Consider the following 23351-nt stretch of genomic DNA (forward strand, 5'->3'; position numbering starts at 1 on the left):
ACACAGACACACACACATGTCACATTTCCTACTCCTGGTCTCCCAAGGAAGGGTAACAACACGTGCACAACGCCAGTCTGCCCTGAGAAGTCCAAGACAGAAAAATGGGATACAAAATTCAAGGCTCAACTACCCCTTATGTCAGATATGCCTCTTTCCCACAGGCCTGCCAAGTCACTTCAGGGAATGCCTCCCTGAGGGTGCCCAAGACTCCAGCTTCTCCTTTCTGCTAGCCTTTCCACCATGGACAAGGATACCTCAGAGATATGTGGCCAGGCTCCAATAAGGAAGAAATCAGCTTACCCAACACCTCCCAAAGGATCCATTTGAAACCAGCCTAGATCTATGGCTGAGCACCAGAAAGCACCAAGTTAAATAAGGAGGCCTGTTATGCCCTCCTCAGGTAGCAGCAAGGTTTCTCATTTGGTTTCAGCCAGGAGACACCCGCTCAAAAACACCCAAACTCAATTCCTGCCCTTTGAATCCCAAGTGGTGACTGAACAACATATATCATCATTTCCCTTTGATGCTAGCAAGGTGGCAGCGTATCCTAGCGCTTGGGGGACTTCTCCTGGCCTGAAGGCAGGTCTAGGACTAAAGATACACCGCCCTTTGTCGCTGACCTCTGGGAATCAAGGGTTCCAAAGGAGGCATACTTTCATCCATCCAACCATTCTGTTTCTGAGGGTTCAAGAATATCCTATCATCTGGCACCTCCTACATCCTGGGACAGATCAGAGTAGAAATCTTCTGAGAAGGACTCATACCCCACCCCAAGCTGACTGGTCCAAGACTCAAGCCTGGGTAGTGATGGGCAGGAAAGGCCCAGATATTGCCTTCAACTAGGAAAAGAGGACAATTCGCTGAACCCATCTCAGGGAAGCCAGACAGCATTCCCTGTGAGACTGATTTCCTGACTGGTCTACCAGCCCAGAATATTATCATAAATGTATTGGCCTGGCAGGCTATGAGTAAATATGAGTCAACCCACATAGAAGCAAACCAATGACCACATCAAACACCTTCGCAGTCACAATAATTACCACTTACCTAGTGCCTACTACACATAGACGCTACCTAGTTTAATCCAGTTCTCGAAATAACCCTTCATGGAACCCATTTCACAGGCTCAGAGAAATTACATTACTTGACCAAGGTCACACAGCTGGTAAACTGCAGAGTGGAGTTCTGAAGATCTATCTCCCTTCAGAACTGTGATCTTTCCATTACACCACACTGCGTGCATTAAGAGAAGTGATGCCAGTAAATGGGAGAAAAGACCTTTAGAGCAGCCTTGACCTAGGTGGTTCGGGGTAACCAAGAGATGTTTGGGGTACCTCTCTGTGAACTCTCCCCGGGGCCACTAGGTATCCCTTTCTTGAATCTTACTAAGAGTGATCCTAAAGGACGGAGTGGGAGTGGGTCTCTGACTTAGGGCCACCACGAAAGACCCCTTGCCCCCAGCACCCTTTCTCCGACCCGCGCCGCATCCACAACGGTGCCAGCCACCCCATCTCCCCACACCTCGAGCTGCCCTCTGATCTGGACCTCTCCGCCCGCTACCCTAGTTCTTCATCTCCGGCGACCACCGGCCCAAGGCCTTACCGCGGGTGGGCGGATCTTGCAAATGCCCGACTTCTCGGCGATGGGCCTGATTTTCGCAATGTAGCCAAGAGGGTCTCGGAACTCCGCCCAGCTAGGCTCGAACACCGGGCACTCCGGCGGCGGTAGAAAGTCGTCAGACCCCGGCTCCATGGTGCGCCCTAGGACTGGAGGGCTCGGACCGCCCTTAAGGACTCATGGCGGACGCCGCTGTACGAAGCCGAGGCACTGCTCGGAGACTAGGCCCTAAGCGGGGCGGCCGCCGCCCGCCGAGGGCCCAGAGGACGTGTAGCTGCCACGCTCTGAGAGGCTCAGGCTGACGCTACTCTATCGCCTCTTCGTCCCGCTCCGTTCGTTCCAAACTCTGCCGCTGTCTCCCAACTACCACAGCCTTCACCACCACAGTTAACTCCCAACCGCCGCGGCCTTTAGTGCCGCCGCCGCCATCTTGGTTTCTCACCGTCTCCCCCCCCCTCCCTTCACCACAACAAACCGGATCCCTCCGCGGGATGTCCCTCCGAGCCTCGTATGCCTTGCGAGAGGCCAAGCCCTAGGAAGCCATCATCCCGTGGGGACTGAGCTGAATCGGCAGGCGTGGATCCCCTATCAGGAAGCGGGAACTTAAAACTGCTTCCCAGACTGAGAGTAAATAGTCCGCCTTAGCGGCGGAGGAACAAAGTTGAAATTAGCAAAGCGGTCCCTCTTTCCGGACGGACCGGCGGTGCACGTTTAAAGGCCAGTGCTGCGCATGCGCGTTACGGAGGGAGACCGGAAGAGGAGTTGGCGTCGGTGGGTGGTGGGTCCAAACTGGCACCCACTCGATGACCTCAACACTGGCGCGAGCCCCGCCCCAACATGCTCTTCTCCCGGGTCTTTCCGGTGTGGGCCACAGAAGGTGGCTTCGAGTCCGTGATTGCAAGGGACCCTTCTGCAGGCCCGCAGGTTACGAGAGACATACATAGCTCCCAGGTCTAGGCTCTGACACCTCTGGGGCTTTGAAAAAAGGAAGCCGGGATGCTGCTCCCTTCTCGGGGATTGCGGATTTTTAGAACCCTGGGCCCCAAGGAGAGGAAGGAAATATTTATTTGTCCAAGTTTGCGTGTAGAGGCCTCTCAGAGATGGGGCTTCCATCCTTAACTCCAAAGAGTCATTGTCAGTCAGCATTTTAATGAACACTTTTATCGTGTCCTTATTTGTGGCATGTGGGCCTCCCTTCTGGCTCAATTGGTAAAGAATCCGCTTACAATGCGGGAGACTTGGGTTTGATCTCTGGGTTGGGAAGATCCTCTGGAGAAGGGAAAGGCTACCCACTCCAGTATTCTGGCTTAGAGAATTCCATGGACTGTATAGTCCATGGAGTGGCAGAGTCGGACACGACTGAGCAACTTTCATTTGTGGCATGTACCCCTACAAAAATAAGCCTGAGAGTATATATATTTTAACTATTGGATTTTAACAACAGCATATGTATTGCCTACCAGTGCCCACCATTTGAAGTACCTACTCTGTGCCCACTTGTGAGCCTACAGTGTACTTATTATGTATTTGTGTGCATGGATTTTATTTATTGTGTATAGCCCCCTCCTTATATTTGAGTATCTACTATGTGTACCTCTGCTCCCATTGTGTGCATGTTTGTGAGCAGTTTTTGAATAGGTTTATTGCAACTGTTTTGACTATCAAACCAATACTTTATCCATAGATCAGGCATCTACTGGAGGAGGCAATGGCACCCCACTCCAGTACTCTTGCCTGGAAAATCCCATGGACAGAGGAGCCTGGTAGGCTTGGGGTTGCTACGAGTCGGACACCACTGAGCGACTTCCCTTTCACTTTTCACTTTCATGCATTGGAGAAGGAAATGGCAACCCACTCTAGTGTTCTTGCCTGGAGAATCCCAGGGACGGGGGAGCCTGGTGGGCTGCCGTCTATGGGGTGGCACAGAGTCGGACACGACTGAAGCAACTTAGCAGCAGCAGCAGCAGCAGGCATCTACTGCATTTGAGGAGCTCTAAGTTACTTATCAGTTGTGGGCCTAAAGCATAAATAGTTCAAGAACCTACTGTGCACATTTTAGAACACTTCTCTACATGCTGATTGGGCTTACCTGATAGCTCAGTTGGTAAAGAATCCACCTGCAATGCAGGAGACCCCAGTTGGATTCCTGGTCGGGAAGATCCCCTGAAGAAGGGATAGGCTACCCACTACAGTATTCTTGGGCTTCCCTGGTGGCTCAGCTGGTAAAGAATCCGCCTGCAGTGTGGGAGACCTGGGTTCGGATCCCTGGGTTGGGAAGATCCCCTGGAGAAGGGAAAGGCTACCCACTCCAGTATTGGGCCTGGAGAATTCCATGCACTGTATAGTCCATTGGGTTGCAGACTGGGACATGACTGAGCAACTTTCACTTTCACTACATGCTGCTTAAGTGCTTATTTTGTGTTCCTCCATCAGACTGTGAATTCCTTAAGGGCAGGGACCTTGTGATCTTATACATCCTTAGCGCCTGGCATGGTAAGCAGTAAATAAATGCTGAGTAAACAGAAAAGTGAATGTATATTTTTGAGCAGCCTTAATATATATTCACTAAAAATAATATATACTCTTTGCAAACATTTCCTGGATATATTAAGCATCTGCTGTAAGCTTGAGTATGTTTGAAGGGGATGGAGAGTGTCATTCCTTCAGTTATCAGTTTCTAATCATGTTTCTAATCTATACCATGTCCCAGTTAAGTATATTCATTCTGCCTGCTGAGCTAAGGGCATCATCTCTAAGGGAGTGGGGAACACTGGTAGGAACTCACACCCTGTAGTCAGAGAGGCCTGACATCTAGTCCCACCAGCTCTGCCATTTTCTAGTTATGTGGCCTTGGGTAAGTCCCGGGTTCTGAAACTGAGTGATGTTGTATGAGGATGGTAATACTTACCTTGAAGGATTGTTGTATACTACCTAGCATATAGAAGGCCCTCAGTATCTGTTAACTGTTATTTTCATTCCTGAGAGTCAACAAACAGTATGTCAAAACTCATTAAGAATCTCCTTTGTGCCAGGCACTGTGCCTAGTGATTTCAGATTTTTTATCACTTGAACCCTTAGATTGCCTTGAATGCTTGGAATCTTTATCCCCTACTTGCCTGGTGAGGAAACTTGTCCCAAGTAATACATATAGTAAGTGACATCTCCTTTCTAGCTTTCTAGGTGTCAGGGGAAACCTCAACCCTTCTCCACCAGAAACACAGGTGAGTGACCCAACTGAACAACTGTATGGACAGGAAACAAAGCTAGGAAAGGTAATGGTAATAACAGTAAAAAAAAAAAAATCACTAGTCTCTCACATGTGTAAGCATTTAACAGCCCACATAGCTCTTTCATACCAATTACTTCCCTTAATCTTTGCAACAGTTTTGGGAAAGATGTAGATCAATTTACCCAACCTGTAGATGAGGAACCAAGTTCCAGACAGATTAAACTTGCCCATTGTCACACAGGAAGTTGCTGACTCTTGGTCAAATGCTCTTGTCATTTGCTCCCACCATAGTAGAACTAGGCAGGAGAAGGTGACGAGAACAAAGAAGATAAAAGAATATGCTGAATCCTAGGTTGAAAGAAGTTTGGCCTTTCTATCTTGAGGCTGCTCAGTGAAGGGCAAACAGCACGAATTAGGAGTCAGGAGACCAGGTTTGGGGTCTCAGCTCAGCTTAGCCTTCCCAAAGGTTCTTAGCCCAGACACCACCCTCCATTCTGGAAGGGCAAATGGAAACTGTATAGACTCCTTGAAGCCCAGTCAGTCCCAGTTCATTCATTCATGAACATTTATCAAATTCCTGTTATGCACCAGATACTTTTCTGGGCCCTGGGAATATAATGGTGACCAAGACAGACATGGTCTCTGCTTTCCTGCAGCTGACATTCACCCACTGAGATCTACCATGTACCTCACCTCCCTGAACCTCGATTTTCTCATTTGTCCAATGAGACTATATAATCCCTTTCACACAGGGTGGTTATGAAGATTAGAGATCATGATAACTGCCATTGCTCAAAAGCCAGGTACTATGAAATAGGTATTGTTATCCCTATATAACAGATGAGGAGGTTGAAATTCAGAGTAGTGTAAACTTAACCAAGTTACATGGCTAGTAAGTAGCAGAGTACAAACTGTTCAAGTCTGTCTGACTGCTATACAATTCTGCCTGTAAAAGTCTCAAATGGTGCCCTTTGCAAAACAGGTGCTCAGGAAATGGGATCCTTTCTCAATCTTTGGAACTTGCTTGGGACCAGCCTGAGTCTGGCCCCTGCAGGGTTAAGAACTGAGAAGCGGCAGGGAGATCACCCTGGACTGGAGGTTGAGTTGGCCTCACCCATGCACCTGGGAGAGAGGGTCTGGCATGGAACTGGTACACAGCAGTGATTGGAACGCTTGGCTCTGCTCTTGACCACACTCACTCCATCCATGTTTTCTGGATGAACTGCATAGTGACTTCATGCATCACTTTTCTTGATTTTAAAACAGGGTCCCTTCCAATTCTAAAGTAGGTATGAGTTGCAAGTTCTAAATCCTAAGTAGCTCTGGAATTTATCCCCTCTTCCCCATGCCTTTTTCTAATCTTCTACTCCCCAAGAGAGCCATTGACTGTTTCTAGCCTAGGTTATTAAAAGAGCCTCCTTAAGATATCAAGGTCTCTATGTGAGTTCGTGGAGATTTATAGATAGGTAGGTAAATAGATGTATATTATGTGCTCAATACATATGCATAACAATAAAATGATACATTCAAAACAATGATAATTCCAAATGAATTATGATAGTAGTGGTTTATAATTCGAGTAAAATAAAAATCCATGACTCCACACTGATATAAATAAATAAAATGAGGGAAAAGGAAAAACTTTTCCTTCAAAGAATGATGGAGTTAGAAAATCACCAATAGATGCTCAAAGTTTTCCCAAATAAAAAAGCAAATCCTGAAAACAAAGCACCTAGTGCCCAAATCTTGGTTTCTAAATGCCATTCTCAACCAAAAAGAACCAGAGCTCCTTGGAAAAAGCGGTTGATTCCAAGACTGGGTCAGGGAAAATATAAGATGAATCTGGAGCATCTTGCGGTACCAGAAAATAAGGAAGTGCTCAGGAAAGATGGAGAGCTGCCAAAAGGACACAGGAGTCATCTTCCTGCTGGCTAAATATGGGACACTTTGAACATCGAGATAAAGAATGATATTAATGTGTTATAACTCACTGAAATGATAGACAACCATGAGTCCATGAGACTATAGATACATAAATGTAGGAAAAGGGAAATCTCTCTCTTACACTGGAGAGCCAACTAATACAAGTGCAAAGAATGATGGCATTGGACAGTCACCATTTGGCCACCTCAGGAATCATCAGTGAATGCTAAAACCGGTGGGTGAAAGTTTGAGGAGTAACAAGACAAATACATAATGTTAATGCATCTCCCCTCAACATAATCATTCATTACAAAGGGAAAAATAATAGCTTTATAACAGAGATGCTATGTAGCCCAACATGTCACCTGGTCTTTCTTTAGCTTCCAAGGCCTGGGTGAGAAAACCTGTTGGCAACAGAGGAATGAGGATATGGGGACTTCCCACCTCTCCTTTAGGATGTGCCATGCCCACCACCTGGGCTGTCCTATCCCATTCCTTTCTCATTATTTCACTAATATTAACATACTCACACAACTCCAGGCTTATGCTGCTCCCTCTGGCAAATGCCTTTTTTTCCCGGGCTTATTCCTACTCACCCTTCGAGACTCAGCTAAAGGAGCAGTTCCAGAAATGCTCACCTGACCCCTCTCCCCTGCCCCAAGTTGAGTTTTCCCTTTCTTTGCACCCCCACACATTCTGTGCTTCCTTCTGGGCCTGCACTTATGTTGTATTGGCATTATCCCCCCATGCTGTCTACTTCTGAAAGTCTTGTCCTGCACTGTCCAATATGGTAGCCAGTATCCACATGTGGCTGTTTGCATTTTTAAAAATTCAGTTCTTCAGTTGCAACTAACCACATTTCAAGTGCTCAATAGCCACATGTGTCTAGGGGTTACCATAGTGAATAGCACAGGTATAAGACATTTCTATCATCACAGAAAGACTTCTAGGCTACCACTGGTCTAGGGTAAAGACAAGAACTCCATGAGATTCTAGGACCTTTGTCTTTTGTTATGTGTCATCCCTCCTCATCCACATCTCCAAAAAGATTGGCAGTAAAACGTTTGAGGGTGGCCAATTAACTCCTTGTCTTCAGGTCCTCAGGGAAATGGGGAGGTGAGGAGCCAATGTCTGGATGGTGAGCTTCCAGGGAGAGGGCGAGGGTGGGGCAGGGACAGCCCAGTGCTGGGACTGCAGGGAGGAAGGGAGGAGGAGGAGAAGATAGGAGAGAGCTGAGAGAAGCACGAGGAGGCTCCAGAGGGGCCTGAAAGCTTGCAGGTCGCATCAATCAATAAATCAACCAATGCAAAGATACTTTAAGATTTAGCTTAGAAAGAACTATTCATTCAAATCAACAGAAAGTTTAGTGTCATCTGTGCTATGCCAAGCACTGTGCTGGGCAATGCTCTGGACAGAGGTGATTCAGATCAGCGTCACACCTGTGCCAGTTATGGTCTAGTGGGGAAGATAGATACTGATGTGAGGGATCCCAGAGAATGTGATCAAGGGCACACTTTGTGAGGCATGGGTTCTTTAAGACCATCTCTTAAGAGTGAGAAAACCTTCATCAGGGATGTGGGGGGAGTACATCTTTCAGGGAGAAGGCACAGGTAAAATACTGAGTTTGGAAATTACATACAGGTCTTTTCAGGAAATGGTGAGTGGATGACCAAAGTGTAGACAAGAAATGAGTGGATTACAGAGATCGTTCCAAAGTCAAGGCAAGGGGTTTGCACTTTTTTCCGTAGGCAGAGGAGAACAGCTGACTGTGTGTCTGGCAAGGGGCAGGCGTTTCACTCCCATCTAATAACAATTGCCCTGCAAGATTATTATCCCTACTTCATCAAAGGCAACAGTCAAGTCTCCTGCTGCTGCTGCTGCTAAGTCACTTCAGTCATGTCCAACTCTGTGCGACCCCATAGACGGCAGCCGACCAGGCTCCCCCGTCCCTGGGATTCTCCAGGTAAGAACACTGGAGTGGGTTGCCATTTCCTGCTCCAATGCATGAAAGTGAAAAGTGAAAGTGAAGTTGCTCAGTCTTGTCCAACTGTTCATGACCCCATGGACTGCAGCCTACCAGGCTCCTCTGTCCATGGGATTTTCCAGGCAAGAGTACTGGAGTGGGGTGCCATCACCTCCACAGTCAAGTCTGACTGACTGTTAAAAGCTGAGCTTTGGGAAGACAAAAACAAGCATCAGGCTGAAGGTGGGAGAAGTGGGAACAATCAAAGGTAGTCCAGCCTGGTCCACCAGAGAAGAAACAAAAGTCTGATTGGATTTGATTCTGGACCAAATGCTTAGATGGCTCCAGCTGCTGCTTTTATTTAAATGTGCATGTGAGGAAGAAAACAAAGATATTGATCCCAGCTGCTTAAGAGTGGGGGCCATCCATAAGGTGGAGGAAATAAGGCCTCAAAAAAAAAAAAAAATGTGGGGTCATCCAAACTGCTCCTTCTTAGTGGCCATTTCACACTCTAAGAAAGTCCCCCAAATATTTACTGACCGCTGCTTCCAGGGACCCTGCTGGCCCTAACCAAGAGCCAGCATCCCCCATTCCTCCTAGGCTCTGCTGAGCCCCAGGACATGATCAGTGGTGCTGGAAACATGTCCATTTCATAGGGATGCAGCTTTAGGGACTGGAAAAGAGCCTGGACTAGAAATCAGGATCTTCCATCTGGACTTGGGAAAGACCCTCCCCTTCTCTGGGCCTGACCCCTCCTCAGTAAACTAAAGGGAGCCCTGCTATTTGTCATCTAACCTCCCAAGTACATACAGGAGTTCTTATAATGAATGTATCTAGCCTTGGCTTCCTGGCCCAGGTAACCCTCCACCCACACCCTCAAGGACAGAAATGCGGCCCGCTGTGGAGAAGCGGGGAGGGCTCCAGGGCAAAGCCAGGCCAGTCCCAGAAAGGGTGAGAATAGATGCCACGGGCATAGAGGAAGTATCCAACCTGTGAAAGGAAGGGAAGAGAACTAACTTGCTGAGCACCTACTCTATGCCGGCAGCTGGACACTCATTACCTCCTGCTGTCATCATAACCCCATGTGGCAATGGCTTATCCCCCCAAGTTTTCAACTGAGGAAACCGAGACTCGGAGAGGTTGCCTTTCCCAAGTGCACTAGGAAGGGAAAGCCCCAGGACTTGAACTGGATGAACTCCAAAGCCCAGACCCTTGCCACTCTGTTATGCAAACTGTTAATGAAACAAACAGGAAAACCTCCCTCACCCCCTCCACCTCCCATCCAACCAAAGCCTCTCACCCATCCAGTTGTCTGAGCTTTTACCATCAGCACCTCACCTCCCTGGGCGAAGGCCTCTCTCCCAGGGGCTCCACCATGGGGCAGGGGGCACAAGTAGGAGGCGGAGGCGGGAGATGAGCACAAGGTCTTTTATGAGGCATCAAATATACATTCTTATATACAAGGAGGAGAAAAGACAATGCCTAAACCCCAGGTCCTCTCCATACAGCCCCTCCCGCTGCTGCCCTCCCCCACCCCCAAACCCCGGGGTCCCTGGCCTTTCATACAGCCAGGGTCTGTCTGTCTGTTTGTACTGCAGCCCATGATGGAGAGGGGAGAGGGAGGCAGGAGCTGAGAAAGGAGCTGGATATGCGGGGCAAGAAGAGGAGCTGGGGCTTGTAAAAAATATATTTATAATAAATAAACAGGGCTGTAAAGGGGCTGGAGAGGCAGCAGAGAGTTTGACGGACAGAAGGACTCAGGCATCCTGGCTCCCAGCCCCCACTCTGATGGCTTCAATGTCTGCCTCAGGAAGGACATCTCGGGCTCATGGTGGCCCTCTGGGAGCCCCTCTCCCCAGGGCTGACGCTGGGTGCCCTGCCCCAGCGGGGTGTTTGTGGGCAGTATCTGTAAAGTGCACTGTCTTCAGCTGTAGGTGGGGTAGGTGTGAGGGAATGGGGGGCATGCAATATGGGTGAGGGAGGGCTGCGCCCTTCTCATCCCAGACCTCAGCCCCCCCGCCCCAAACCTGTCTGGACTTTGATCAGGATAAGAACGTTGCAAGGAAAGGCAAGGTCCTGAAGCTGAAGAGGTCTGGGCTGGGGCCCACTAGACAGAGAGCAGAGATCGGCTACAAAGAGGAAGCACTGCCCCACCTGGGGACCAGCATATGTGGGGGCCCACTCACCGAGTGCACTGACACCCCACATCCTCCAGCAGGTGGAGAGACACCTGGAAGTGTATGGCCAGGCCCTGAGGTCAGAGAGAGGGCCGAGCCAGCTGGGGTTTGGCCACAACACTGCAGAGCCCCCTCCTAGCCCCACTTGGCCAGAGGTGCCCTGGGGAAGCCTTCACCCGCATTGTTCTCAACACCTGCCCTTCCCTACCAGCCAGAGCTGACGGGGAGCTCACACTGGCCCAGAGGTCTGAGGCCACCCAACTAGACCTCTGGGGAAAGGGAAGGGGGGAGAGTGAAGAGAGGGAAAAAGAGGACGAGGATCTCTGAAAGGTCCTCACCACTCCCCGGAGCTCAAGAGCCCTGCATACAGGCTGCAAGTGGCAAGGAGTCTCAACTCTGGAAGGAAACCCCAAGGAGACTGTTGGGGGTTAGAGGAGGGGTCCCGAGGCAGGGAAGAAGTGGGGAGGAGGACATTTCTAGGTGCATGTATATTTTGGAAAAACTGAGGAAGCAGAGAGGTCTCTCTCCTGCAGATTCCCCAGACCTTCCCAGTCCCCAGCTCACACACTCCATTCATCAGACCACGGTGCTGATCCGGCTTGGCTTGGCCTTGGGGTTTGCAGTGGGTGGGTTGGCCGTGCCGGGGGGCCCAGAGGCGTGCAGTGGGCCATGGGGGGAGGTGGGTGGCAGGGGCGAGTGTGGGGTGTGGGGTGAGGGTGGGGGCAGGGGTGGGTAGGAGGGGTGGGGTGGGATGGGTGAGTGCGGTGACAATGGTGACTGGGGGTGGTGGGGGTGGGAGTAGGAGCCCCCTGGCGGCCGAGATCCAGGGCCCCCAGCGGCCCCCGCTGCTGGCATCATCTGTGGGTGGTGGCTGAAGATGAAGTGCTTGGGGCCCTGTTTGTGGGCTGGAGGGTGCTGGGGGGCAGGACTGTACAGGGGCAAGGGGGAGGTGGGCTGGTGCAGGGGGTGGCGGCCATGTGGAGCAAACTGAGGGTGTCCTCCGGCCCCCCGTCTGGGAGCTCTGCCTGGCCGGCCCAAGGTATAGTGCTGGGGGCCTGGGACTGGGCCATGGGCATGGAAGTGGCGATGCGGCCCCACAGGAGGAGCTGAAGCGGGAGGTGGTGGAATGGAGCCCAGCTGCGGCAGGGGCGGGGGCTGCTGAGGCGGTGGGGGGAGAGGGGGTTGCTGGGGTGGCAGGTAGGGCGGCGGGGCCGGGCCTGGTCCTTGGCAATACTGGGCATGCAGGGCCTGGAGCTTGGACTGCCCATCAGGCAGCACCCCCAGGCCACCGTGGCTGTGACCGTGGTGGTGGTGGTGGTGGTGGTGGTGGGTGGAAGAAGCAGATGAAGAGGAGGCAGAGGCCTGGCCTGTTGGTGGCGGTGGCATCTGGAAGGGCCCCTTGCCACGCTTGCTTCCAAATAGGGAGCCCAGGAAGGATGAGGAGTTGGAGACGGGCCTCTGGCTCTTGTACTCCTCTGGCGGCGGGGGTGGGGGTGGAGGTGGCATCCTCTGATGAGGGCGTGGACTGCTAATAACAGACCCCTGGAAGGGGGGAGGGGTGGAAGTCAGGCCAGTCTAGATGTCCTAAACTCCCAACCCTAAGCCCCAACCCCCTGGTCCCTGGGGGCTGGAGAGACAGGACCCCCCTCCACAGCATAATGGAAACCAAGTCACAGTCCTGTTCTTGTACATGGAGCGCCCCCAGCTTGCAGAGCTCTGCTGTCACATCCACTATCTCATCTGAGCTTCAGCTGGGAGAGGAAGATTTAGCAGTACCTCCTCCTCATCCCCATTTTGCAGGCAGGGAGCATGTTAGGCCCAGAGAGACAGAGTGACTTGGTCAGGCTCAAAGAGCAGGACTTGGAAGTAAGAGCTTCTCTCGGCCCAACTCCAAGAGCATCACTACTTGGAGTCGGCCCTGGGGTTGAGAGGGGGCTCGGGAGAGTGGAAGACAGACTGAGAGACAGGCAGAGTGAGGACAGACAGAGTTGAGGACAGATTGAGAGAGTGGTTGGCTGGGAGAGGCAGCCGCAGGGTTCCCGGCAGGGAAGAGGGGAAGCAACAGGTCCCCTCCTCCTCTGGGGCGCCAGGGTGGCAGGGCAGGGCTCATGCAGAGAGTGGGGCAGGAGCTGGCACTTACTTCGATGGTGCTGTCCAGCGATCCCACGCTGTTACGCCGCCCCCGCTTCCCTGCGCCCACAAGCAAGGAGCCCAGCGTCAGAGCAGCAACCCCCCCTCCCCACCCGGCTGGGCTCCAGAGCTGGGCACCAGGTCTGGGCCCCTCCCAGGGACAGACACCCCTATTCCCTTTCCCCCGTTGGAGAGGGGGAGGTCGGGAGGAGGAGAGGTAGAGAAGGAGGAGCGAGAGGAGGAAAAGATGGAGGAGGAGGAGGAAAGGTGGTGCCTGAGAGACAGAAGAGGAAAGAGAGGAGAGGTGGAGCAGCGAAAGAGAGGGGCTGAGACTGTGGCCCCATTCGCACTCCCTGGCCCAAACCCTGGGCTCCACCTGTGCTGTGACCCAGCTCCCAGGTCCCCTGTGGCATGGCACCTAGGATTCTGGATGAAGGCAGGATGCGTGCACGTGTGGTGAGTGCAAGAAGGCTGGCAGTCAGTGACAGGAAGCGAAGAGGACACCCAGTCCCACGGCTCCCCAGCCAGGGGAGGGGCCCCGAGAGACTTGCCTGCATCTGAGAGGTCTCGCAGGGAACTGCTGAGTGCACCCCGTTTGAGCCCATCGCCTGCCCCGTAAGTGTCCTCCAGGCTGCTTCGGGCCAGTGTGCCGTTCACCGAGTCCTTGGCCCCTCCGGGCTGTGAGGTGTTAGGCCGCATCATACCTTTCTGCTTTTCTAGCTCCGCTGGGTGGCGGTGGGGGAGACAGGGAGCAAAGGTCAGGGACAGGAGTGAGAGGCCACCTGACTGACCCCAGCCCTCTGTGGGCCTTCCCCTTCCTCACCTGCTCTGTCCTCAGGCCTCCTGCTTCGCCCCGTGGACAGCTGTACCTCAGCTACATCTCCTAAGTGCTGTAGCGCCCAGCCCGTCTCGCACCATCTCCTCTGGCTCAGTGTTCCCTTGTCCCTCTCAGCGCCTGCTCCTCTGGCTCCTCTCCCCTTGCTTCTCCCTCCCCTGTCTGGTCTCCCAAACCACCCCTTCCTTTCAAAACTGAGCTTTACAGTGGCTGCTTTGTTCCCAGGAGGGGCAGGAAGGCCCTTCGAGCCTATGGTGAAGGGCACTCATTCCAGAGCCCGCTCCATTCTCAGATACCTTTGCTCCAGAGCAGAGGGCTCCTGGAAGGACAGGAGTAGGAAACCAACGGAAATCAAATTCTCTATTATGTGCCAGCCATGTGCTGGGTGCTATGCTTACTCAATCTCTCTCAATCCTTATACCAGTTCAGAGGTACGTATTAGCAGCCACAGTTTCCAGAGGAAGAAACCGAGAATCCGAGAAGTCACAGAGCTTGCCCAGGGCAAGTCTGGAAGTGGGGTTGCTGACATTCTGGAAGCAGGTCTGCCTGAGTCCAGAGTCCATGTTCTCCGGCCTTACACTCCCGCCTCCCCGCGGAGGTCACGGAGACGTCTGTCGATCACCCATCCCTCCTCCTGGCATGCTCACCCTCTCTCTGGATGTCCCTAGGGTCTCAAGGATCTGGTGAGCTGAATGAATGACCTTGCCTTGCTGAAGAGCACAGAAGACCCCAGAACTGTGAAGGCCTCACTGAGGAGCTGTCCACCACATCTCTTTCTCTGTCTCTCTGTCTGTCTATCTGCCTGCCTTTCTCATTAACACCATATTACTTAACCTGGAGAAAAGAACTTAGAGGACATTGGGAGGAATGAGATACAATCACTATTTTCTATTATATATGATCAGAATGACTTGATGTGGCCCCTGAAGGCCAGGAGGATGGGTCATCAGGACTCAGTTCAGGAACGAGAATGTGGGGAGAGGAAAGGAGAGGCTGGGAAGGGGAGTAACATCAGTTGGACACTAACGATGTTCAACACTCATGTCCTGTGAACATGTAGGACACATCCTCCACCTTATCTCATTGAATCTTCACAACTCTGTGAAGATTTCACCACCCCAATTTCATGTATGAAGAAACTGGGGCTCAGAGAGTCAGGTACCTCTCCCCAGTTTACCCAGATAATAAGTAGCATACCTGGCATCTGAAACTAGAGTCCTACCTCCAATACCCTGCTTCTTCTCCCTGCTCCCTTTCAACAGAAGGAAGTGCTAGCTCATAATTAGGGCTTGAAATAATAACGAGGTTGAGAGGTAATGAGCCTCTTGTTACTGAAGGTATTCAATCAGAGGCTGAAGGGTTCCTGGAATGAGGGTAGGAAGTTTGGACAAGCTAACCCCCAGCTCTGAGTTTCTCAGAGGACAGGATTCTTAGTGTCTGCAAGGCACTGTATTAGGAGTCGGGGAAGGAGATGTGGCTGGGTTACTCACACTCCACACGGTATTTTTCCATCTCCTGCACCTCAGCGATGGATTCTCGGAGGTCAGATGTGAAGCGCAGCCGGTCCTGGAGGCTGGGGGCGTTGAAGATGATGAGGACTTTGCGCTCCCCACCAGGTACTGCAGACAGCAACTTGATCCCAAACTGGTAATCTGTGGGGAAGGGGAAGGTCAGGCACCTCTCTCTGAGGCAAGGTGGCTCATATGTGAAATAACTTTTCTCATGTCCATCTCTGACCCCGCCTCTTCTCTGCATGAGCATCGTCAGCGGGCCCCCTTTGCTCCAAAGCCCCCAGACTCCTGGTAGTCATGGTACTCCCTATGCCTCAGGACGGAAAGGCAGGCTGAACTCCGGCTGTTCTCTAGAACCCCTTCCTTCACCCCTCTGGCTCTACTCACATTGCTTCTGCTGCCCAGAAGCCACCCATCAAAGCTCCTCTGGCTTAGTCCTTCAATGCGTGGCGTGATCACCATCACTTAAGCCCATCAGAAAACATACATGCTGCAGTTCTCTGCAAGATTATGAGCTCCCCAGGGCACAGACCCAAGTCATACTCCACCCTGGCCTGCCTTCCATCCTGGGACCAAGGAGGTGCTTTGGAGACCTCAGCCCTGTTGTAAAGGAGTCCCAAAACTGGAGGCTGGTGTGGAGGAAGGATGAGCATGAGGGCCATGGCAAAGACTCTTGAGATGTTGGGATCCAAGAAGGGACTCACATGAATTCTGGAAGAGCTGCATGTGCATTTCCACGAGGGGAAAGGACTGACGGAAACTGTATGTCACCAAGATCTTCTTCTTCTGGAAAATTTTGGTGACCTTTGGCAGGGGTAGGAAAAAGACAAGAGGCAGGGTTTGGGGTGGGGAATTTCCCATGGCATCTATTGCTTGTTACTGCCTACCCCATACCCCCCACACCACCACTAACAGACATATACACACAAACACACATACCCACAAGTTGGGGAGAACTGAAGCTTGCTGGAGCAGAACAGGAGAGACGGGAGAGAAATGCAAGTTCCTGATATAATGATGATGCGCAACAGGCATTCACGATTTTTATAGGAACTAACTGAATGCTGCTCCCCCCAGGAAGCCTCTTTTAATACCGCACATAGAGTCCCCCTCCCACCATTTTCTGAGCTTCTAGAGTGCTGGTTCAGTGCCTTTCACCATTAGGCTTGAGGAAAGTGCTATGGGTGTGTGATTGCTGGACTGGAAACACCAAGAGGAGTCTGGTTCTCGTCTATCTTGCCCACCTGGGCCAGACCCAGCGCACATTGGAAATCTTCAATAAACCAATGTGTAGAGTTAATGAGTCTTCTTCTCAACAACCCAAGGTCTTTATCAAGTACTCGGGTGTTCTAGACTCAGCTAACATGAGTTGGAAACATCTCAGACCATCTGCAAGTGGCATTTAAAAGCACATTATTTGATTTCAGGATGGTTACGGTACACACTTATGCAAAGCATCTTTTTAGCCCTTTGGATTGTGAGAGAACAAGGACTGAGTGTCCCTCATCTCTGGGAACCCAGTGCCTAGTATGGGGCTGGGCACCCACAGTGCACGATGGATGGTGAAACATTTACTCAATACCCATGTGGGCGAACCCCTCCTCTGGGTTAGGCTAGTCCACATCTGACGTGTTACTTCAGCCCCATGACAACCCTGAGCTGGGGATTAGCTCCACTTCACAGAAGAGGAAATGAAAGCTCAGAGAGGGCACTGGAGGAGCTTCATCTAGAGTAGCAATTCTCAACTAGAGGTGACTTTGCCCCCTAGAGGACATTTTTAGTTTGAGTGCTACTGCTATCTAGTAGGTGGAAACCAGGGGCGCCGCTCAACATGCTACAACGCACAGGACAGCTCTCACAACAGAGTACCCCACATCCGCCCCAGATGTCAATAGTCCTGAGGCTGAGAGACCTGCTCTAAAGGAGAGAACATCAAGGCAGGACAGGTCACTGTCCTCAAACCCCTGAGGAGCTGTCTAAGAGCAGCTCTCTGGGATCCCAAGGGTTGAGTCAAGATTATTGGAGGAAACTCATTGGGAGACAGATTCTAGCAGTCAGAGCTGTCCGAACAGAAAACTGGCTCCCCTGGAGGAAGGCAGCCTTCTGTGCCGCACTCATGCAAGCAGAGGACCATGAGGGAATCTGGCTCTTGGTTGGGCAGGACCCTGAACTTCCCTTCCCATCTGCAGAGTCCTAAGAGTCCCAGTTCTAAAAGACATATGTCTACACTGGTGATGAGTTCGGTTTTAAGAATTACTTCAAGCATCCCAACCACCAACCTACTGGGCTATTAAGGTGGGCATGCATGGACTTTTTCTACCACTTCCCAGATTGTAAGCCTGTTATCTGCCCTGGTCCTCACCTTTTCTGTTCGCCTGTGGCTGTCACTACCTCCAAATGGATCCTCCAAATGGTGAAGTAAAGGAGGGGCAGAGGCACCCAGATCACATGGCAGAGCTACTTACCCACCATGCCTCCACCCACCGATGTTAATGGTTTACACCCCACCCAGAGTCCAAGCTCACCACTTCCCTCCTTCTCCTCCCCTCAATGCGCATACCACAAGGAGATCGTTGAAGAGGAAGACCTCCCGCTGGTGCAACCCTAGCCTCTGTGGGCGGTTTGGATCTGGCACCTCATAGAGCTGGCAGCAGCAAACCAGTCGACGGTGAGGAAGAGATAGGACCTAGATAGGCATGAAGAGATAGGACCTAGATAGGCATGAAGAAATAGGTGTGCGCAAGGCCAGCCCACCAGCTTCAGGCATCTTAATATTAACTGCAAGAGTAAGTTCACTTCTGGTATATATCACTGTCACTCTGATACAAGAAATCTAAGCAACTAAGCCTAGGCTTATCTTTGTCCCTGCAGCTCCCTCTGTCTGGAATGCTTTCCTTGCTCAGCTCCCTATGGCCACATTCTACCACTCCTCCAAACCCCAGTTCCAGTGTTCCCTTTTCTAAAAAGCCATTCCTAATCTCACTGGGCTGAAAATGACCTCTCCCTCCCATGTGCTGCCCCTAAATTAACCTAACTATAAGGTGGAGGTATTGAGTTTTTGTCTGACACCTCCCCACCCGGGTCTGTGCTTCCAAGGGCAGAGACCATAATTTATTCGTACCTGTGTCCCCAGTGCCAACTGAAATGCTAGGCTCAGTGGAAAGGCATCTGTAAATGTTTGTTGACTAAAAGACTAGAGTGTGTTTGTGGCTTCGGTCATCAGCTAACTATTATCTTGACTGCTCACTTGGGATGGACCAGCCAAACCAGAGGTGAGAAGCATGTTAATATTTACACAGCATCCAAGATGTGCCTTGCCATGCGCCAGTTCCATTCCCACAGAGCATCCCACTCAAGCTGCCCCATCACTCCTGAGGAATGCATCACCACCCACTCCATTCGGCAGTTGAGGGGAGCCTGGGGCTCAGAGGGGCATGGACTCACCTCCCCAACCTTGTTCCTTCTTCAGCCTCCCAAGGCACTTACCGGTTTCTTGCCTACAATCATGCGCTCCACAGCCTGCACTTGGGACACGTGGTCATCATTGGTCCGCAGTTCGCGTCCCTGGATGCGCTGGTAAATGCCCACTAGGAGGTCTCGGGGGATGTCTTCACCATTGTCAACCCCTGGTGGAGGGAATACACAGGAATATATAGTATACATGTGGGGAATGGGTGGCAGGGATTCTCCACAACCCTCCACACCCAGGCGTGGGCCATAACGATGGCCGGGACTGGAGGGAACAGCCACCCTTGGTCCCTTGGCCAGGATCAGGCCAGGAGAGTCAGTTGCTTTCTTCCCCAGGACAGGAATTTTGTCTAACAACTCAGAGCACAGTGTGATTAAAACAATGACACTTTTTTTTGGCCTTTCTAATTAACAAAAATAATGTTAAATGATAATATCCAGTGTTAGGAAGAGTTCAGGGAAGCAGGCATATATACTAACATGACTGTTTTGGAAGGTAATTTGGCAAGCCTAACTATTCAGTGATTCCTCTTCTAGAAACCCACTGTAAGGAATTACTCAGAAATATGTGCAAAGATATATGTAAAAGTGCAGCTTATGATAAAATTTTCAAACAATCTAAGTTCTAACAGCCAAGGAATACTGAAGTAAAACTGAATTTCATAAAATAAATTTCATAAAATTTCATTTCATAAAATAATTTCATAAAATAATTTATAGCTGTTAAAAATTTGATATTTATTTAAAAAATCATAAGAAAATTCCTATAGCAAGTGAAAAAAAAAGCAAGATAATAAATTGCTTGTACAACCTGATCTTAACTGTATAGTTACACTTGTTGCTGTTTTTTAGTCACTAAGTCAAATAAATGGAGAGATATTCCATTTTCATGAATTGTTGTTGCTGTTACTGTTTATTCTCTAAGTTGTGTCTCATTCTTTCACAACCCCATGGACTGTAGCCCACCAGGTTCCTCTGTCCGTGGGGTTCTCCAGGCAAGAATACTGGAGTGTGTTGCCAGTTCCTTCTCCAGATGATCTTCCCAACTCAGTGATCAAACCCACATCTCCTGCATTACAGGCGGATTCTTTCCCACTGAGCCACTGGGGGAGCCCATAGTTACATGTGCATAGGAAAAAAAGACTAGAATACACCAAAATATCAACCATGGTTGCCTCTAGGGGACAGAATTTTGGATGGTTAAAATTTTTAATAACTTCTATATTTCTAAAATTTTTGGAATGAACAGGAATTCATTTCATTTGCTTATTTATTTAATAATTTGAGGGTGAAGATATACACATATACAATATATGTGTATTGTACAATATATGTACATATATAAATATATACATTGTACATATACAAGAGATGTACACATATAAATATATACATTGTACATATACAAGAGATGTACACATATAAATATATACATTGTACATATACAATATATATGTACACATATAAAATATGTACACGTGTGTATATGTATACACATGTACATATACACACATATATACATACACACAGACAAGGAGGGGAGAGGGAGAATGGATGAAATGAGTGAACAAATGAATGAATGACTAATGGCAGGCTCCTGGGAGAGAGCTCCAGATGGCCTCTGGTCTGTCTTACTCCCTCCTTTGAAGTCTACCATCCTTCTGATTGTCTGCTGAGCAAAACCCACTCACTCCTCTAACAGAAACCTTCTGCTAAAGAAAATGTTTTCTCCTTAGGAAATGCCAAGCCTCCTCCTTGGACACCAGGTACTAAAAGAACAGTCTTCATCACATCGCCTTTTTACCTCAGCAGTCAGACAGCTTAAGAGCCCAATGATGCAAACCCCTGACAGTTAGCAAATCTGTCTTGTCTGTTTGTTTTTCCTCAATTATCCTTCCCTCTTTCGTTTCTGTTTAAATAATCCTAACATCTGTGCCATTCCTAGTAGGCTGCTCTTTGGTGAGAGGCAGGGCTTGACATCAATATAATAAACCAAGAAAAAAGTCAAGGGGACACCTTTCATCTGGCATGTCAAGGCCCCTGGAAACTGGTTCTAACTGACCTTCCTAACTAGATTGTCCGCCTCCTCTCGATTGTTCTCCAAACAACTTTGTTTTCCTACCTCTGTGCCTTTGTTATTCTTACTGCTAGGTAAGCCTCCTCTATCACTGTTTGGTCACATTATCCCTCTTCCCTAAGCTCTGAATATACTTTTGGCCTGTCTGACATCACAGTTCGTTTCCTGTCTTGTGCTGGGTATCTGGTACTACAAGTCAGTCTCTCGCGCACAAACTAGGAGCCCTCTTGGGGCAGGGACTGTGGCAGATGCCCCTCCATGGTCCTTAGCACCTATCACAGGGACTGGCACACATGAGGCACTCAGTGGCAACTGCCTGGCTGGCTGATTGATGAATGAATAAATGATTGCTGAGTGGAGGAAAGGGCACCTAAAATAAATAAGTCTTTATGGGCAAACAAGGGAGGGAAACAGGGAGTGATGAGTGAATTAGTGTAAGTTCCATAAAAGTCATGGATTTTACCTCCCGTTCAGGATCTCCTGTTTAGTCAATATTCAGTGTGAGAATGAATGTTCAGACAAATGACCATTTGAGTGATTTAATAAGTAAATGCTGTGGGAACATCTAGCCTTGGCAGAAAGTGAGGTTAAATTTTCAGGGAGTAGATGTGATCTCCCTCTTCCTTCCCACCCCTGCCACCTGGCCCACTTTCCCTTCCCAGGTGAAAGACAAGAAAAGCTGATGGGAAGCTCTGGGGTCACCTCTCAGGTTCTTGATGAAGTCATCTAGTTTCATCTTGCGTTCAGCCTTGACGCTGGGACTGTACATGTCAGTATTGAGGAGGATGATGGCAAAAGCAAGGATGAAAATGGTGTCTGGATTCCGGAACTGGCGCACGAGGGCTGGGTTACACACACAGTACCGCTGGCTGCAGGGCAGGAGGGGTCAAGACCAGGGTCAGGCACCAGTAATCTCCACCTACCCACCATCCTCCCATCTGGCACCACCAATTCTCTCCTCCAAGACATACTCCCAAACCCTTTGGGTCTCTCCTCTTTCTTCAGACTTTCCTCAAGATTAGCATGTAAAAATCACAACCTTTCATGGAGCTTGGCCAGGGGATTTATGTATGTCATCTCCTGTAATCCCATTATAGTTTTGCAGCCCCATTTTACAGATGAAGTGACTGAAGCCCAAAGTGGCCTTCAGTGTCTAGGATAATAGAGTTGATAAATGGTGAAACCAGGGTGAAAATCCAGATCTTTCTGACTACAAAGCAAATCCTCCCATGTCAGAAAACAAGTTCCCAGTAACTCTTCTATTTCTCTTCTAAATACCCCAAAGTGGTGGAGTCAGGGCTTATAACCAGGTCTGATGCCTGATCCCTGCAGCATTCACGGAGGAAGATAATAGTTAAGAGCATGGGTCATGGAATCAGACACACGAGTTGAAATTCTGGTTCCACTGCTTATTCACCATATGACTCTGGGCAAGTTACTCAGCCTCTCTAAACTTCTGATTTCTCATCTGCAAAATGAGAATAATAAGAGAAGCACCTACCTCACCAGGTTGTTGGGAATATTCACTGAAATAATCATGTAAAGTGTCCAGCTCAGTAACCCAATCAATGCCTGATGCGTATGGTATCAGCTTAGGGAACATGAGTTGTTGCTGATGCTGTTGTCACTTATTAGATGCCCATGTCCCAGATGCTAAGCTGGATACTTGAGGCACATTACCTCTGATCATCCAACTGCCTTGCAATATAGGATTTATAATTTCCAATTTCTAGTTCTGAAAGTATGAGGCTCAGAGAGATGACTCATAGACCCATCCTACACTACCCCCCAAAGCAGAGAAAGGCAGTTTTAGTACTGGGAAGTGGGCACACCTGAAGGCTTCGATGAGTCGTTCCACTTTCTGGGCCTCACCCTGAACCCGGATGTGGGATTGGAACTTCCGGAGCGCGTCATCCAAATCCATGGAGGAGAAGTCCATTTCATCCACCACACAGCTGAGGAGCAGAGAAGGGGGTGTGGCACTCTCAATTCCTCTGCAAAGAACCTCTGACCCACCCTGACCTGCTCCAATGAACCAAATCCCCCACTGACAGACTTCCAAAATCTGAACCTGTGGCCCAAGCAAGTACTTATGAGGATGAAAGTGGAAGTCGCTCAGTCGTGTCTGACTCTTTGCAACCCCATGGAGTATACATCCATGGAATTCTCTAGGCCAGAATACTGGAGTGGGTAGCTGTCCTCTTCTCCAGGGGATCTTCCCAACCCAAGGATCGAACCCAGGTCTCCCACATTGCAGGCAGATTCTTTACCAGCTGAGCCACCAGGGAAGCCCAAATGAGGATAGAACGTTTGAAATGAAACCCAGCTCAGAAAATCCAGGCAAGACACATGGTTGCTAAGGGTCTGTTCCATCAACCCACTGATATCAGGGATGGGAAAACTGAGGCTCAAAGCAGG

General features: G+C 49.9%; 2 protein-coding genes across 10 annotated transcripts in view; both read right to left on the minus strand.

The window, feature by feature from the left end:
* KDM5C (lysine demethylase 5C) overlaps window positions 1–2261 on the minus strand; it is a 31195-nt gene extending 28934 nt beyond the window's left edge. For 2 of the 9 annotated variants that reach the window (XM_055565092.1, XM_055565099.1), the window contains exon 1: window positions 1606–2261. In XM_055565092.1, the coding sequence (XP_055421067.1) occupies window positions 1606–1755 (150 nt within the window). In that variant the 5' untranslated portion in view covers window positions 1756–2261. The remainder of the gene's footprint in view (window positions 1–1605) is intronic. The other 7 variants (XM_055565095.1, XM_055565091.1, XM_055565097.1 and 4 more) reach the window with 5 other exon arrangements.
* Window positions 2262–9815: 7554 nt separating this feature from the next.
* Window positions 9816–23351, minus strand: part of IQSEC2 (IQ motif and Sec7 domain ArfGEF 2) — a 78600-nt gene continuing 65064 nt past the window's right edge. Inside the window, exons 7-15 of the mRNA XM_055563917.1 lie at window positions 22766–22888; window positions 21636–21802; window positions 18875–19014; window positions 17949–18074; window positions 16093–16192; window positions 15368–15529; window positions 13594–13767; window positions 13053–13102; window positions 9816–12454 (exon numbers count right to left, since the gene is read on the minus strand). Of these exons, the coding sequence (XP_055419892.1) occupies window positions 11489–12454; window positions 13053–13102; window positions 13594–13767; window positions 15368–15529; window positions 16093–16192; window positions 17949–18074; window positions 18875–19014; window positions 21636–21802; window positions 22766–22888 (2008 nt within the window). The 3' untranslated portion in view covers window positions 9816–11488. The remainder of the gene's footprint in view (window positions 12455–13052; window positions 13103–13593; window positions 13768–15367; window positions 15530–16092; window positions 16193–17948; window positions 18075–18874; window positions 19015–21635; window positions 21803–22765; window positions 22889–23351) is intronic.

Source organism: Bubalus kerabau, chromosome X (genome assembly GCF_029407905.1).
Source record: "Bubalus kerabau isolate K-KA32 ecotype Philippines breed swamp buffalo chromosome X, PCC_UOA_SB_1v2, whole genome shotgun sequence".
Lineage (NCBI taxonomy): Eukaryota > Metazoa > Chordata > Mammalia > Artiodactyla > Bovidae > Bubalus > Bubalus kerabau.